General features: G+C 39.6%; 1 protein-coding gene across 5 annotated transcripts in view; it reads right to left on the bottom strand.

Moving 5' to 3' along the window:
- Positions 1-13242, bottom strand: part of IL6ST (interleukin 6 cytokine family signal transducer) — a 35741-nt gene that overhangs the window by 6470 nt on the left and 16029 nt on the right. For 4 of the 5 annotated variants that reach the window (XM_065662001.1, XM_065662000.1, XM_065662003.1 and 1 more), the window contains 8 exons: positions 9425-9507; positions 8036-8255; positions 6786-6962; positions 6011-6112; positions 5289-5435; positions 4216-4356; positions 2855-2951; positions 223-304 (listed from right to left, as the gene is read on the bottom strand). In XM_065662001.1, coding sequence (XP_065518073.1) covers positions 223-304; positions 2855-2951; positions 4216-4356; positions 5289-5435; positions 6011-6112; positions 6786-6962; positions 8036-8255; positions 9425-9507 — 1049 coding nt within the window. The remainder of the gene's footprint in view (positions 1-222; positions 305-2854; positions 2952-4215; positions 4357-5288; positions 5436-6010; positions 6113-6785; positions 6963-8035; positions 8256-9424; positions 9508-13242) is intronic. The other variant, XM_065662005.1, reaches the window with a different exon arrangement.

Genomic DNA, 13242 nt, shown 5'->3' with positions numbered 1-13242 from the left:
ATACACTGTGAACTTGTGCTAAGGCCCATATATTTCTAATGCTGACTCTATTAATGCAAAAAAATCTTATAACCATATTGTACCACAATGTCACAAAACTTAATATTCAGGGTTTTTTCCCTTGAAATCTACGTGTGCTAGAAGACAGAAGACTTCCACTGGTTAGTTTATTTGAAACCTTGTGGACTAGGAAGGTAGAGGATGCAAAAAGGTGAGTATTACCTTAGCTGGAACTTGAGGAGACCACTGAGCAATGTTACTCTTGGATGGATCAGGGACAATAGGCCAAATATGCTTTTTAATTCTGTAAGGATTAAAACCAGAATAGAATTACAAGATGCAGTTCCCAAATTCCTATGTTAGTAGCAAGTACTGCATAACTCAGGACACTACTCCTTTACATAGGAATTTTGCAAGAGTATTTATTTCCAAATAGGAGTGCTTCCTGGACTACTTTATATCTCTGTAGGAAGCTCTACTACTTAGCAGAACACAGCACTACACTTGTAACTGCTCCACACTTTCGATGTAGCCATCCAACACAAGGCAAACAGAATCACAGAATCCCAAGGGTTGGAAGGGACCTAAAAAGATCATCTAGTCCAACCCCCCTGCAAGAGCAGGGTAACCTACAGTACATCACACAGGAACTTGTCCAGGCGGGCCTTGAATATCTCCAGTGTAGGAGACTCCACAACCCCCCTGGGCAACCTGTTCCAGTGCTCTGTCACTCTTACAGTAAAGAAGTTCTTCCTGATGTTAACGTGGAACTTCCTATGCTCCAGTTTACACCCATTGCCCCTTGTCCTATCACTGGATATCACTGAAAAAAGCCTAGCTCCATCATCCTGACACCTACCCTTTACATATTTGTAAACATTGATGAGGTCACCCCTCAGTCTCCTCTTCTCCAAGCTAAAGAGACCCAGCTCCCTCAGCCTCTCCTCATAAGGGAGATGTTCCACTCCCTTAATCATCTTTGTGGCTCTGCGCTGGACTCCTTCAAGCAATTCCCTGTCCTTCTTGAACAGAGGGGCCCAGAACTGGACGCAATATTCCAGATGCGGCCTCACCAAGGCTGAGTAGAGGGGGAGGAGAACCTCTCTTGACCTACTAACCACTCCCTTTCTAATGCACCCTAAGATGCCATTTGCCTTCTTGGCCACAAGAGCACATTGCTGGCTCATGGTCATCCTCCTATCCACCAGGACCCCCAGGTCCCTTTCCCCTTCACTACTTTCCAGCAGGTCAACCCCCAACCTGTACTGGTACATGGGGTTGTTCTTCCCCAGATGCAAGACTCTACACTTGCCCTTGTTAAATTTCATCAAGTTTCTCCCCGCCCAACTCTCCAGCCTGTCCAGGTCTCGCTGAATGGCAGCACAGTCCTCTGGTGTGTCAGCCACTCCTCCCAGTTTTGTGTCATCAGCAAACTTGCTGAGGGTGCACTCAGTTCCCTCATCCAGGTCATTGATGAAAATATTAAACAGCACCGGTCCCAGCACCGACCCCTGAGGAACTCCACTAGTCACAGACCTCCAGCTAGATTCTGCGCCATTGACCACAACTCTCTGCCTTCTTCCTTTCAACCAGTTCTCGATCCACCTCACTACTTGATCGTCAAGCCCACACTTCCTTAGCTTATCTATGAGGATGCTGTGGGAGACAGTATCAAATGCCTTACTGAAATCAAGAAAAACTACATCTACCGCTCTACCATCATCCCTCCAACAAACAGTAATGAGTTAGTGAGGGATTTTAAAATTTATGGCATTCTAGAATCTACAGAGCACTTATATGGTTAAAGTCTATGACACATATCAGTATAAAAATAAAATGTTGCTTCTTTAAGATATCGATATCACAGCTGTCAATCTAAGCCATCTTCACAGCTAAAAATAAAGTGAGAATACCTGAGGAAAAACTTGCCTGGTCATTTGTAACTAAACTCTCAAGTTTAAGAATGTAGTAAAAAAATAGATACAGTAAAAATAAATGTTTCTGTAGATAATTCACTTCTAACCAAACTAACTTTGAAACCAATGCATCTATCTCACTCTTTAGACGAGGTGCAACAACAGACACTCTGCAGAACTCTCAAGAAAACTGCAAGATGGGCCTTGCAACTGACATCCACTAAGAACAGATTTTAGGAACAGCAGGGAGGTCAGAAAGAAAAGGGCACAAAATGCTGTCTTGGATTAGAAAGAAAAGATAGTTGACTGGGGACATGGGATATGTGCTACTCCTTGCCAGAGAAAAGACTTCAGCAATAAGTACTCAGTTAAAGCCACACACAAGAGCTCTGTGGTAGGCAGGGGGAGCGGGAGGAAAGAGGATGTTTCCCAGCAGGCAGTAAACAGGCACAGAGTTTGACTGAGGTTATGCAAGGTAGTTAAGTAAGATGCCTGTCTGATTTTTTTTGGCTGTCAAGTTTAAGGTTTGCTAACACTGTAATTAAATAGCTCAAACACATCCAGCAAACAGATCATCTGTGCTTCACAAACTAAGCACCATCATTCCACTCTGATATGATGACTAAGAAAACAACACAGAAGATGTCATGATCACAATTTAACAAACATAATCATCACCAACTCTAGTAAGAAAGGCAGCAATTTCCATGCAGGATTGAGTCATGGAACATTTAGGTTGTGTGCTAATCCTTAGCAGTACGAAATTAATATCAGAAAAGGCAAACTTCCCAAGGGAAAAAATGTTTATCACTAGTGAATATGTGTGTTTTACCTTCTTTTTCTGATCTAGCTGGAGAATATTTACTTGTGTTGAATTATTGCCATCTGTTATTCCCAGAAATATCAGAAATGTATGAAAAAGATTTCATTGTACTTACAAGTCCCGTTTGTTGAAGCAAAACAGAACCCCAAGGAGCACAATCAACAGGAAAGCTAGACACACAGGTACAACTATGGCTTCAATCTCTCCTTTCCCTGAAGGAAATTAAGAGAAGCAGTTATAGCTCACTTTGACATTTAAGGAACTCAGCAGCAGCATACATTTCTGAAGGGACAGGGAGAATCTGAAACTGAATACACCAGCAGCATTCAGTCTTAAGATTCACCTTCAGAAGAACCTTTCCACCATAAGAAAAGAGCCTGTAAGTGAAAACACGAAAAGCTCTGTCCCAACAATCTAATGCCTTGCATCAACAAAAAAAACCCAGGTTGCTCTAGATATATAATACTGATGAACCAAGTAAATTTACAGTTTGGGCAGATACGACAGGAACACCTATGTGAATTCACTTATGGTCTAGGTGTTTCAGTGGCCTTATGGCTGCCATAACATCATCATGGGCAAGTAAGTAATGTAAGCAAAATCACTAGTCATCTATCAGTTTATTCTGTACATGAAAACATCCTCTGACTGCAAACACATAAGCTGTACTATTGTTATGTATTCCTTCCAGTGTTACAGACATTAAGTAAAAATTACAGAATGCTTAGGGAAAAACAACACTATACAGAAAAAGAATATTAAAACCTACCAAATCTAAAGAAGTGCTTTCCACAACTAAGTTGAATTAACATTATTGCTCTGTTACAAATATGAAGCACTCTCTAGACCTAAGCATACAATAAATGTCACTCTTCAAAATGAGCCTCTGTAGAGAATTGTAACAAACTTTAATCGTGATATGAATAAGAATGTGGAACCTGATGAAGGGTTGCAAGAATGGCATGTACTGACTGGCACCTAGATTAGCAAATCAAGATCCCAGTAAGTCTCTGCAGCTTCTCAGGACACCCATGTCAGGATAATAAAGGCCAACCTACCTTGAGATTATAACAAAAATTATGGACACTTAAGACCAGAGTAGGAGCCATCACACACCAGAAGAGAAGACAAGGGCACTGAGTAAATCCTAATGGCTCACACAGAGTTGGGACAAAATAATAGTATAACCCAAAGTATACATAAAACACTCCCAAAACAGCGTTTACCAACATAAAAGAGCAATCCAGGATATTGTCCTCTGTACAGTCAGAATAATAGTGACTAAACCGTCTCTTTGTGACCGAGTACTATCTAGGTAGCCTATCTAGGCTACCTGGGTATCATATACGTAGTGAGTATGACTTTGAAATGTTTTCTTTAGTAAAGTCACCTTCCCCTCCTATCATGTCTTGCACAGAACCTTGCTATAGTGTTGCAACATTACTTCCTACTTATAATTGTGCCGCTTTTCCTTACCAAATTTTTGTGTCGTAAATGTAAAATCAGGACCACTCCTGCCTCCTTCATCTGTGTACGCCATCATCCGCACAGTATACAGTGTGTCACTGGCTAGAGAAGAAAGAGTATACTCTGTCTTGGAAGGATCCACTGTCACAGCTAAACAAAGGAAAAAAAATTATACTAATTTTCTGTACAAAGGATTAGATCTCCACAAACACAGTAACATAGTCCTGGTTTTAGCAGAATGAATGGGTGTATGGAAAATACAACAAACACAGAAAGACTACAGGCTTGTACAAGAAATGCTGAGATACATTTGTTTCTGTTCAAGTGTCTGAATTTAATCTCTTTCTTGATGTCATTTTATGTGTTAATTTCTTGTGGGTTTCGTTTTTCTTTTGTTCCCCCTTCCCACCCCCCAGTGTAGCTACAAAACAAAACCAGTAGTAATGTTGAGGCTTAAAGGTTTCTAATAAGCAGATCACACAGCTAACTAGAAATAGCCAGTTGCTAACTAGGAAAACACTGTTAACAAGCAGTAGAGTAGGCATAAGTAACTGGGTCCTTGCAATTTAAGCAAATCTAAAAATTAAAAGATTTTGATAGTGCTTACCCCCTGTCTTATGCCTACTGGACACACACACTACTGAGAACAAAAATGCACTTCAAACAAGACGTTTTACATCAGTAATATTGTATTGATCTAGGGCTCCAGGAGGATTAAAAATACCTCCCCTTCTTTTTAAAGCTTTAACCTATTTGAATGCAGTCTTACATCTCAAATGGTCCAGCTTTACCTTGCTACACCAGCACCTCATCCTGTATTTAAATAGAAAGATGGGAGCAAAGTACTCACCAATCAGGTTTCAGCAACTAAACTCACTACCCTTTTATACACAAGCTGAATGTTCTGAATCCTTTAATAGGGACTTTTCTGTTTGGTCAGTTGCCTCAGACATCAGCTTTATGTTATCAGAACTGAATCTCAGCCACACTTGATTCTGTATCTCTTTCTTCTGGAACATGAATTAGGAAGGAGACAGATAGAATACTTCAGTGCCACAAAGTACTTCTCTGCTTTTTGTTACCTGTTTCATTTCCATCTATAGTTTTGTAAAATATGATATAACTCCTGATAAATCCATTTTGTTCATCCACTGTGAGATGGTTCCATGTCAAAACAGCTTCAGCTTTTCCTACTTTTTTTGTCTGAACAGTTGGTCCTTTCGAAGGACCTGTAATGGGAGATGAAGATTAGTTTCTGTTGTGCACCCTTGCATCCACAGAAACAGTGTATTAATTATTATACTGAATTGGTACTGTGTAAAAACTTCAATGGAATAGCTGGACTAACACATTTGAAAAGCATTACTTTCAGACAACACAGAGAGATGTTTTGTTCCAAAGATGCTTTGGAAGAGAAACCTCCAGGAAGAAAAAGATGTGAAAAACAATAATCAGCACATCACATGAAATCTTCAATTGAAGGTAATTAGTCTTGGCTTGATACTTGAATTTGAAAATACAATAGCATATAAATATTATTATATCAATAAAATGATATACTCATGCCAAATTATCTGATAAAGGTTGGAAAAAGGGAAAAGGTCAGCCACAGACATCTGTTTAACTCCTAAATACTGTAAATAAGCAGAATGGATTTGAATCAAAGGGACAAGATCAATTATAATAGACGACCTTCAAATGTAGGACTACTTTTCACTATGTAGCCCATATTAAAGAAAAAGTCTCATTATCTTTAGTCAAAAAAGTCAGTTTACGTGCTCCAAGATTAATATTTTGTACTTACGATCCTGCTGAAGATAAGCTTTCACAGACTGTCCACTTCCCTGACCATCAGCATATAGAGGGTACACAGTTATCAAGTAACACTTGAAAGGCTTTATATCACCTAAAAAAAAGATATTAAAAAATGTGTAGTTTCAGATAGTCAAATTCCTCACCATCTTTCTTGTTTACTTCAGATACAGGGTTCTGGGTTTTGCCTGTATTATTAACTCCACAATATTAACTGATGGATTAATATAATAGTTCACACTGAAACACTAAATTTAATAAACAGACTTCATAGAAGTTTCTGTTCTTTTGTTTTCTGGGGTTTTTTTTTTCATTTATTTTAATAAAAAGCCTTTATCTGACTGCAGCACTGAACCACAAAATTACTGAGTTGAGGTACTGATCACAATCTGAAAAGAACTGTAAAGCTGACGAAGTTTCATTGTTTGAACTGCAAGAGGGATCAGAGAATTTGATTTTGATGGAACTCAACCTTTTCACTTCTTTAACGGTTTCCAAGAATGAGAAGATTAAGACAAAAATGCAGACAAATCCCTTCCTGTTACATAACAAATTTCAACGTGAAAGATCACATAAAATTCTGTATTTGACAAAAACACACGGATACTTCTATACTCATCGTAAACTAACAGAAGCCCTCAGCAAAATCCCAGATTCTTGTCTCACAGTAGAATTCTAGTAAGTATAAGAATTTTCCTCACTTTGAGAATACTTACCAGGCTTAGACAGTGTTTTACAATGCGTTTGTAGACTTATGAGCTAAATACCTTTTAAGTATGTTCCTTGAACATTTCCTGGTTCACTTTGCCATTCTATGATGCAGTCTGAGCTGTTGGACACCAGACACCATTCTATCACATATTTAAGAACATAACTGTCAGGAGGAGTCCACCCTACCCACAATTTGCCATCTTTAGGCAGTGTTCTAACATTCTTCACAGGAGCTGTGATGAAAGAAAACAGAAAGGTTATATGTACTGACAGTTCTTCCACTACATATTCATGATAGCTATTCTGTCAAATGTGGATTCTTTTGGGTTATAGTAATGGTGACAATTTGACAGAACCTAAGTAAACATAAAAGCCATTTTCTGAAATACAAGCAGAGTTAGGCTATTTAGGAACTGGAAATTACTCAGCTTCTCCGCTCTCAAACACAGCAGGTTGCCTTACTGCACAGTAAAAATACTGTTTCTTCCAAAATAAAGGATTTATTTCAGAGAGATATCAAACTTTGAGACACTTCTGAATTCCCATTCTAACACTTACCTTTTAATACATATATCTTACAAAATACTTCTATCTGCAATACTACTGCTTGGAACATACCCTTAATTAGCTCATCTAACAGTTTTAGAATCTGTGTCTCTCCTTTGGTGTTTAGGCTAAAAGCATCACCTGCCTATATTCTTGTTTCTTTGCTTCCTATCCTGGTAGTGTTCAGATTATCTAAAAGGAGGCTGGAAGTAAGGAGAAACCAGCCTGTAGTTACTACTACTGGATGATGAAAGGAGCAGAGTAAAAAGAAGTATGAGCAGTAGGGAATCAGTGGAAGGAGATGACAAAGCAACCAGGCAAGATACTGAAAATGTGGGAGAGTGAGACTGGAACAAGAAAATAAAGGGCTGAGGGGAGATCAGAAACCAGAAAAATGGTGAGATGGTATATACAGGAACTACAGGATGCTTTCTTCCCCAACCCTTTGATTTAAAAAAAAAAAGAAAAAAAATGCCTACTATGCTACGAAAACCTATAAGGAACATAGTGTGTGGTAGCTCTAGAGATCAAAGCCAACAGCAAAATAGCACACACAGCTTCAAGTGAACCTGCAAGTATAAAAATCCACACATTCCCTGGTATATAAATGGTAGCATAATTATAAGGCATATGACAGTAGATACATTCAGTAATACTTCAATTATGTGTCCATATTAAAGGTATCATTTTACAACACTGAAGATTTCTTAAATCAGAAGCCATGCAGATGCATTTGAAAGAGACATTACTAGGCACTAACCTTTTGAATTACTGGCTGGGATAAGCAAAACCGATGGAGGGGATGCTCCGGCTCTGTTACGGGCAACCACTGTCACTTCATAAGTTCCGTTTGGTATCTTTAATGTAAGGTCAGTGGTATTAACACTGTATTTCTCTGGTGGACTGGAGAGAGACGACTTGGCTCTGACAGTCACTTCATACTGCAAGATTACTCCATTGGCTTCAAATGGCTTCAATGCCTGTTAGAAACACATCTTTGATTATAATGACACTGTACAAACATGACTTAACCTTTATTCTCTTTAATGCGCAATTTAAAAATCTGAGAGCAAGACAAGCTACACAGATTGAATAGCTGTGTGTTTAAGGAAAGCACAAGTAACCTGCATTCATTTCTGGAAAGCACTAACTTCTGAAATTATTTCAGGTTTAAATCCTATTTTTCTTGGCTTACCTGTAAAGCTACCTGTAAACTTACCTGTAAAATACCCTGCAGTTTAATAAAAGCTATTCTGTAAAGACTGCAGAACATGTATTGATAAAACCTGCATTTTATGTGACCTTACCACACAAGACATTAAAGAAATCTTACATCTCAAGCTGTGTTAAATCCTAATGCAAACCAGTCTGAGTAGTCGTCTTCTAATGCAGAAAAATACTTGTTTTGTGTTAATAATAGTTTCTGTGTAACAGTACTAGTTTTCAGACAACCTAAGAGAAAATTGTTGAAACTGTAAAGTAGCTCCAGTTTTCCAACTTTAAGCTAAATAACGTCAGAAGTGGCAAGCGGCATATGAGCTCCATCAGAAAATGATGCCATATCAATATACATGGAACTTCACGAAAGCCACCTGGACAGCTGATCAAATGTAATGAAGTTCACAGACCAAAAGAAAGCTTTAGATGGGGACCAACCATAACTGCATTTGCTTTCTCAGCTGAATTAATCAGCCAACTAGACACAGCAAATGTGTAGTGCTGTATTAATAAGCTGGGCCTCTGGAATCTACCTAGGCTTAACGGATTTTACAGGTGAACTATCCCTGTCCAGACAGTGTTACAAAAGTTTTAGGATATAGCAGAAGGCATAACATGAAGGCTTACTTCGTTCAAGGGAAAGTTTCCAATTCCAGTGACTGGTTAAGGACAGCAAGTCAGGAATCTGAAAGTGGATTCTGTATACTCTGGATCACAGATATTTATCAGTTAACTGATAGCCTTTACAGCTGTGCTTTCAAATTTTTCCACAACTAAATGATATAGTAAGAATACTAAGGGCACTTCTCATGCTGATAAAAGCCATACTATCCCAGCTTTCTACCCAAGCATGCTGAAGTAAATTTTGACACTTAAAACCTCATGTTTTTACAAGAATACTCCATTCCTGCAGTTTGTCATGTTGCTTTACCTTCCACATCAGATGTACAGTCCAGGAAGGTGGTGAGCGAGATACATCAATGATCCTCCATATGGGTGGTCCTTTAGATGGTTCTGGTGAAAGAAACAATGAATTCATCCTTTGACTATCATCAGACGCTTAACTTTTTCTTTTTTAATAAAAGCATATTCAGAAAGTGTATCCTTAATTCCTTAAAGAAAATAATGCTTGGTATATTAAGTGGAACACCTGCATGGAAAGACTTCCTGAGGGGGTGAGCAAAACACCAGCTGTGCTTTAAGTATAACATACCAAACTGAGAGTCACCATGCTGAGCAACTGCGAGAATGGGCTTAAGATGACAGTGCTGAGTGAGGCCAAATCTGCATCACGCAGCCTGTGTCCAGAACCACAGTCCTGCACATCTGTACACTGCAAACTTTGCTATGGTCTGTAGCTCAAACACTTTCCCTAGACCTCAAGTCTCCTAAAAAAGGAAAAGTGCAGAAAAGTTAACGAAGAGACAAACTTCTCCTCTGAGTATTCCCCAGGTTTCTTATACCCATTATGCTAAAATGGTTAACAGCACTGCATTAGTTTTTTACAACACAAAAAGGAGCACTAAGGAACAAACAGGATTATTACAGAAAGGAGAATAGGAGGAGTGTGAGCAGGAAAGGCTAAAGCATATGGGAGGGGCCAGGAGTATGGAAATCAGGCTGAAAGAAGTTGAACAGATATAAAGTATTTGTAATAACTGGAGGGAAGAATAGAGCCCCTGCTGGGTATCAAGATCAGAACTGGAATGTCCACTTGTTAGCTTCATACAGAGTATGATCAGTATGGGCCAGAAACAAAACTAATCTTGCAGTCTATCACAGTAGAAATAAAATGAAAACAGGACCAAGCTAAAGTAGTTTCACTCCTCACAACTGTAGAAGTTTGTAACTGATAAACACCAAGTTCCCAGGAAAATGAGACAAAATCCCCACACCTTTTAATTCTCCCTGAAGCCAGGTGTCACCAAGTGATTTGCAAAGCATTCAACACTGTCCCACACCACACCCTTCTCTCTAAATTGGAGAGACATCAATTTGATAGGTGGACCACTCAGTGGATAAAGAACTGGCTCGATGGCCACACACAAAGAGTTGTGGTCAATGGCTCAGTGTCCGGCTGGAGATCAGTAATGAGCGGTGTCCCTCAGGGATCCGTGTTGGGACCGGTCTTGTTTAACATCTTTGTCGGTGACATGGACAGTGGGATTGAGTGCACCCTCAGCAAGTCTGCCGATGACACCAAGCTGTGTGGTTCGGTTGATACCCTGGAAGGAAGGGATGCCATCCAAAGGGACCTTGGCATGCTTGTGAGGTGGGCTGATGGCAACCTTATGAAGTTCAACCATGACAAGTGCAAGGTCCTACACCTGGGTCGGAGTAATCCCGGGCACAGCTACAGGCTGAGCAGAGAAGAGATTCAGAGCGGCCCTTTGGGGAAGGCCCTGTGGGTGCTGGTCAATGAGAAAATGAACATGAGCCGGCCTCAGTGTGTGCTCGCAGCCCAGAAAGCCAACCGTATCCTGGGCTGCATCAAAAGGAGCGTGACCAGCAGGTTGAAGGAGGTGATCCTGCCCCTCTACTCTGCTCTCATGATACCTCAACTTGGAGTATTGCATACACTTCTGGTATCCTCAACATGAAAAGGACATGGAACTGTTGGAACAAGTCCAGAGGAGGGCCACGAGGATGATTAAGGGGCTGGAGTACCTCCCGTATGAAGACAGGCTGAGAAAGATGTGGCTGTCCAGCCTGCAGAAGAGAAGGCTGCTGGGGAAGGACTCTTCATTAGGGACTGTAGTGATAGGACAAGGGGTAACGGGTTCAAACTTAAACAAGGGAAGTTTAGACTGGATATAAGGAAGAAATTCTTTACTGTAAGGGTGGTGAGGCACTGGAATGGGTTGCCCAGGGAAGCTGTGAATGCTCCATCCCTGGTGGTGTTCAAGGGCAGGTTGGACAGAGCCTTGGGTGACATGGTTTAGTGTGATGTGTTCCTGCCCATGGCAGGGGTGTTGGAACTATATAATCTTAAGGTCCTTTCCAACCCTAGTTATTCTATGATTCTCAATGCTGCTGCTACTGATGATTCAGGAGGAAATCAAACCAGCTTTTAAAATCAAATCCCTTTGAGGGTGATTTACTGAATCTAGAAAACCTAGAAATCTGAGTGTATATTTTTGTAACAGCTACAAAGCAAACCTGGTCTGTTGGATACAAAGACCCTTGGTTACAGTCACTATTTGGAGATACAAAGTACATGTTTTCTGGTAAGGATCAGGTAGTAAAATAATTGTCAAAAGATTTCAAAATTGCTGAAATGCTTGCATTACTCTTCAGCATCCTGACTGTACATTTGTACCTTTGCAGTAAAAGGAATCCATTGAAACTTCACTTAATAGTTACAGTACTTAACGCTTGGAAACAACCACGTGGAAATGCAGGCATATACCTTCCTGAATACAACAGTGATAATACACCTCTATCTACGTAGCTTGCTATGGAGACAAAACCCAAATCTTTTGAAAGCAGAAGGCAAGCAGCTGTGGAATCTTCTGGGATATGGATCTAATAGTCTACAACAAAGTAGCTCATCTAAAAGTCAGTTTTATAATTTGATTGAGGGAAACAATAGTGGTGTAAGTAACTTAAGTGTCAGGTGTCTGCCCATTTCATTTAACCTTTGCAATAGGCAACTACTGTACAGTAAAAAAACCCCACAAACTCAAAAAAAAAAATCAAAAAACCAAACTAGATGAAGTTTTGGTACAGGTTTTTTGCCAAAACTGCAACCTGAAGTCTCTTGTCCAAGCCTGACATTTGGCAGAAAGATGATCAAGCAACAATAGTCCTTATGAGCTTCTTTCCAACTGGAGTTATCCCACTATCCTATAAATTTGTAACTGTATCTAGGCATTTACATTTATATAGTTGCGTGTAAGCAAACTCAGGACAGGAAACTGTTTTACTATCAAGTTACCTTACAGTAGCTAAAAATGCTAACTGCAAGCAGTGTAGAAGTGCAACTATCCTGCTATTGTTAGGAAGGCTACTGCCAACAATTTGTTAAAATGCTTTTCTATTAGAACAGCTACTAAGACTATTTACATTTGCAATGCATCCCAGCTAATGGCACAGGTCTTCTTCCTCAAGATTTTACCTTTAGCAAGAAGCAAAATGCTCATATGCTCGGTGTTCCAACACCAACAGAAGTTCAAATTCAGTAACACACCAGTTAGCACCTCCCAAACATCTATTAAAGACATTAAATCAGTTCCAGTTCAGTCTAAGTGGGCTACTCAAGTGAATTATAAAAGGAGAATGGATCACAGAAAGGAAAGCCTGGGGTTTTTATTTGGAGAGCAAATAAAATGGCCAAATGCATAGGTCTAAGTTGTGTTTGTTTCTACACTGCATGCATTTTTGTTCTGCTACAGGAAAATGTAGGAATCCACTATGTGAGAACAGGATCTTTGATACTGTAACAAATACATGGGTGTGATTTTACTGTCAGTGTTCCAATAACTACTGCTCGGTTATCGTTGTGCAAGTTTATTTTGTGTAAGTTTAGAGTTCATGCAACAATTGCTAAGTCATGAAAGTGCTGCAAAATAAAATGCCCAAAGTTAGGAAAAAAAAATTATAAATCAGTAACAGAAAAAGCTAAGCATATTCAACTAACGGTTTTGGCACAACTCAGTGGCAGAACACACAGTCTTTGCACTTAAGAACAAACTTGCAGAAGAGATTCTCAGGTGGGGAAATACTGAAATGAATTCCATGATCTGTGAC

The sequence above is a fragment of the Lathamus discolor genome, chromosome Z (genome assembly GCF_037157495.1).
Source record: "Lathamus discolor isolate bLatDis1 chromosome Z, bLatDis1.hap1, whole genome shotgun sequence".
NCBI lineage: Eukaryota > Metazoa > Chordata > Aves > Psittaciformes > Psittacidae > Lathamus > Lathamus discolor.
This window is presented reverse-complemented; position numbering and strand designations above follow the sequence as displayed.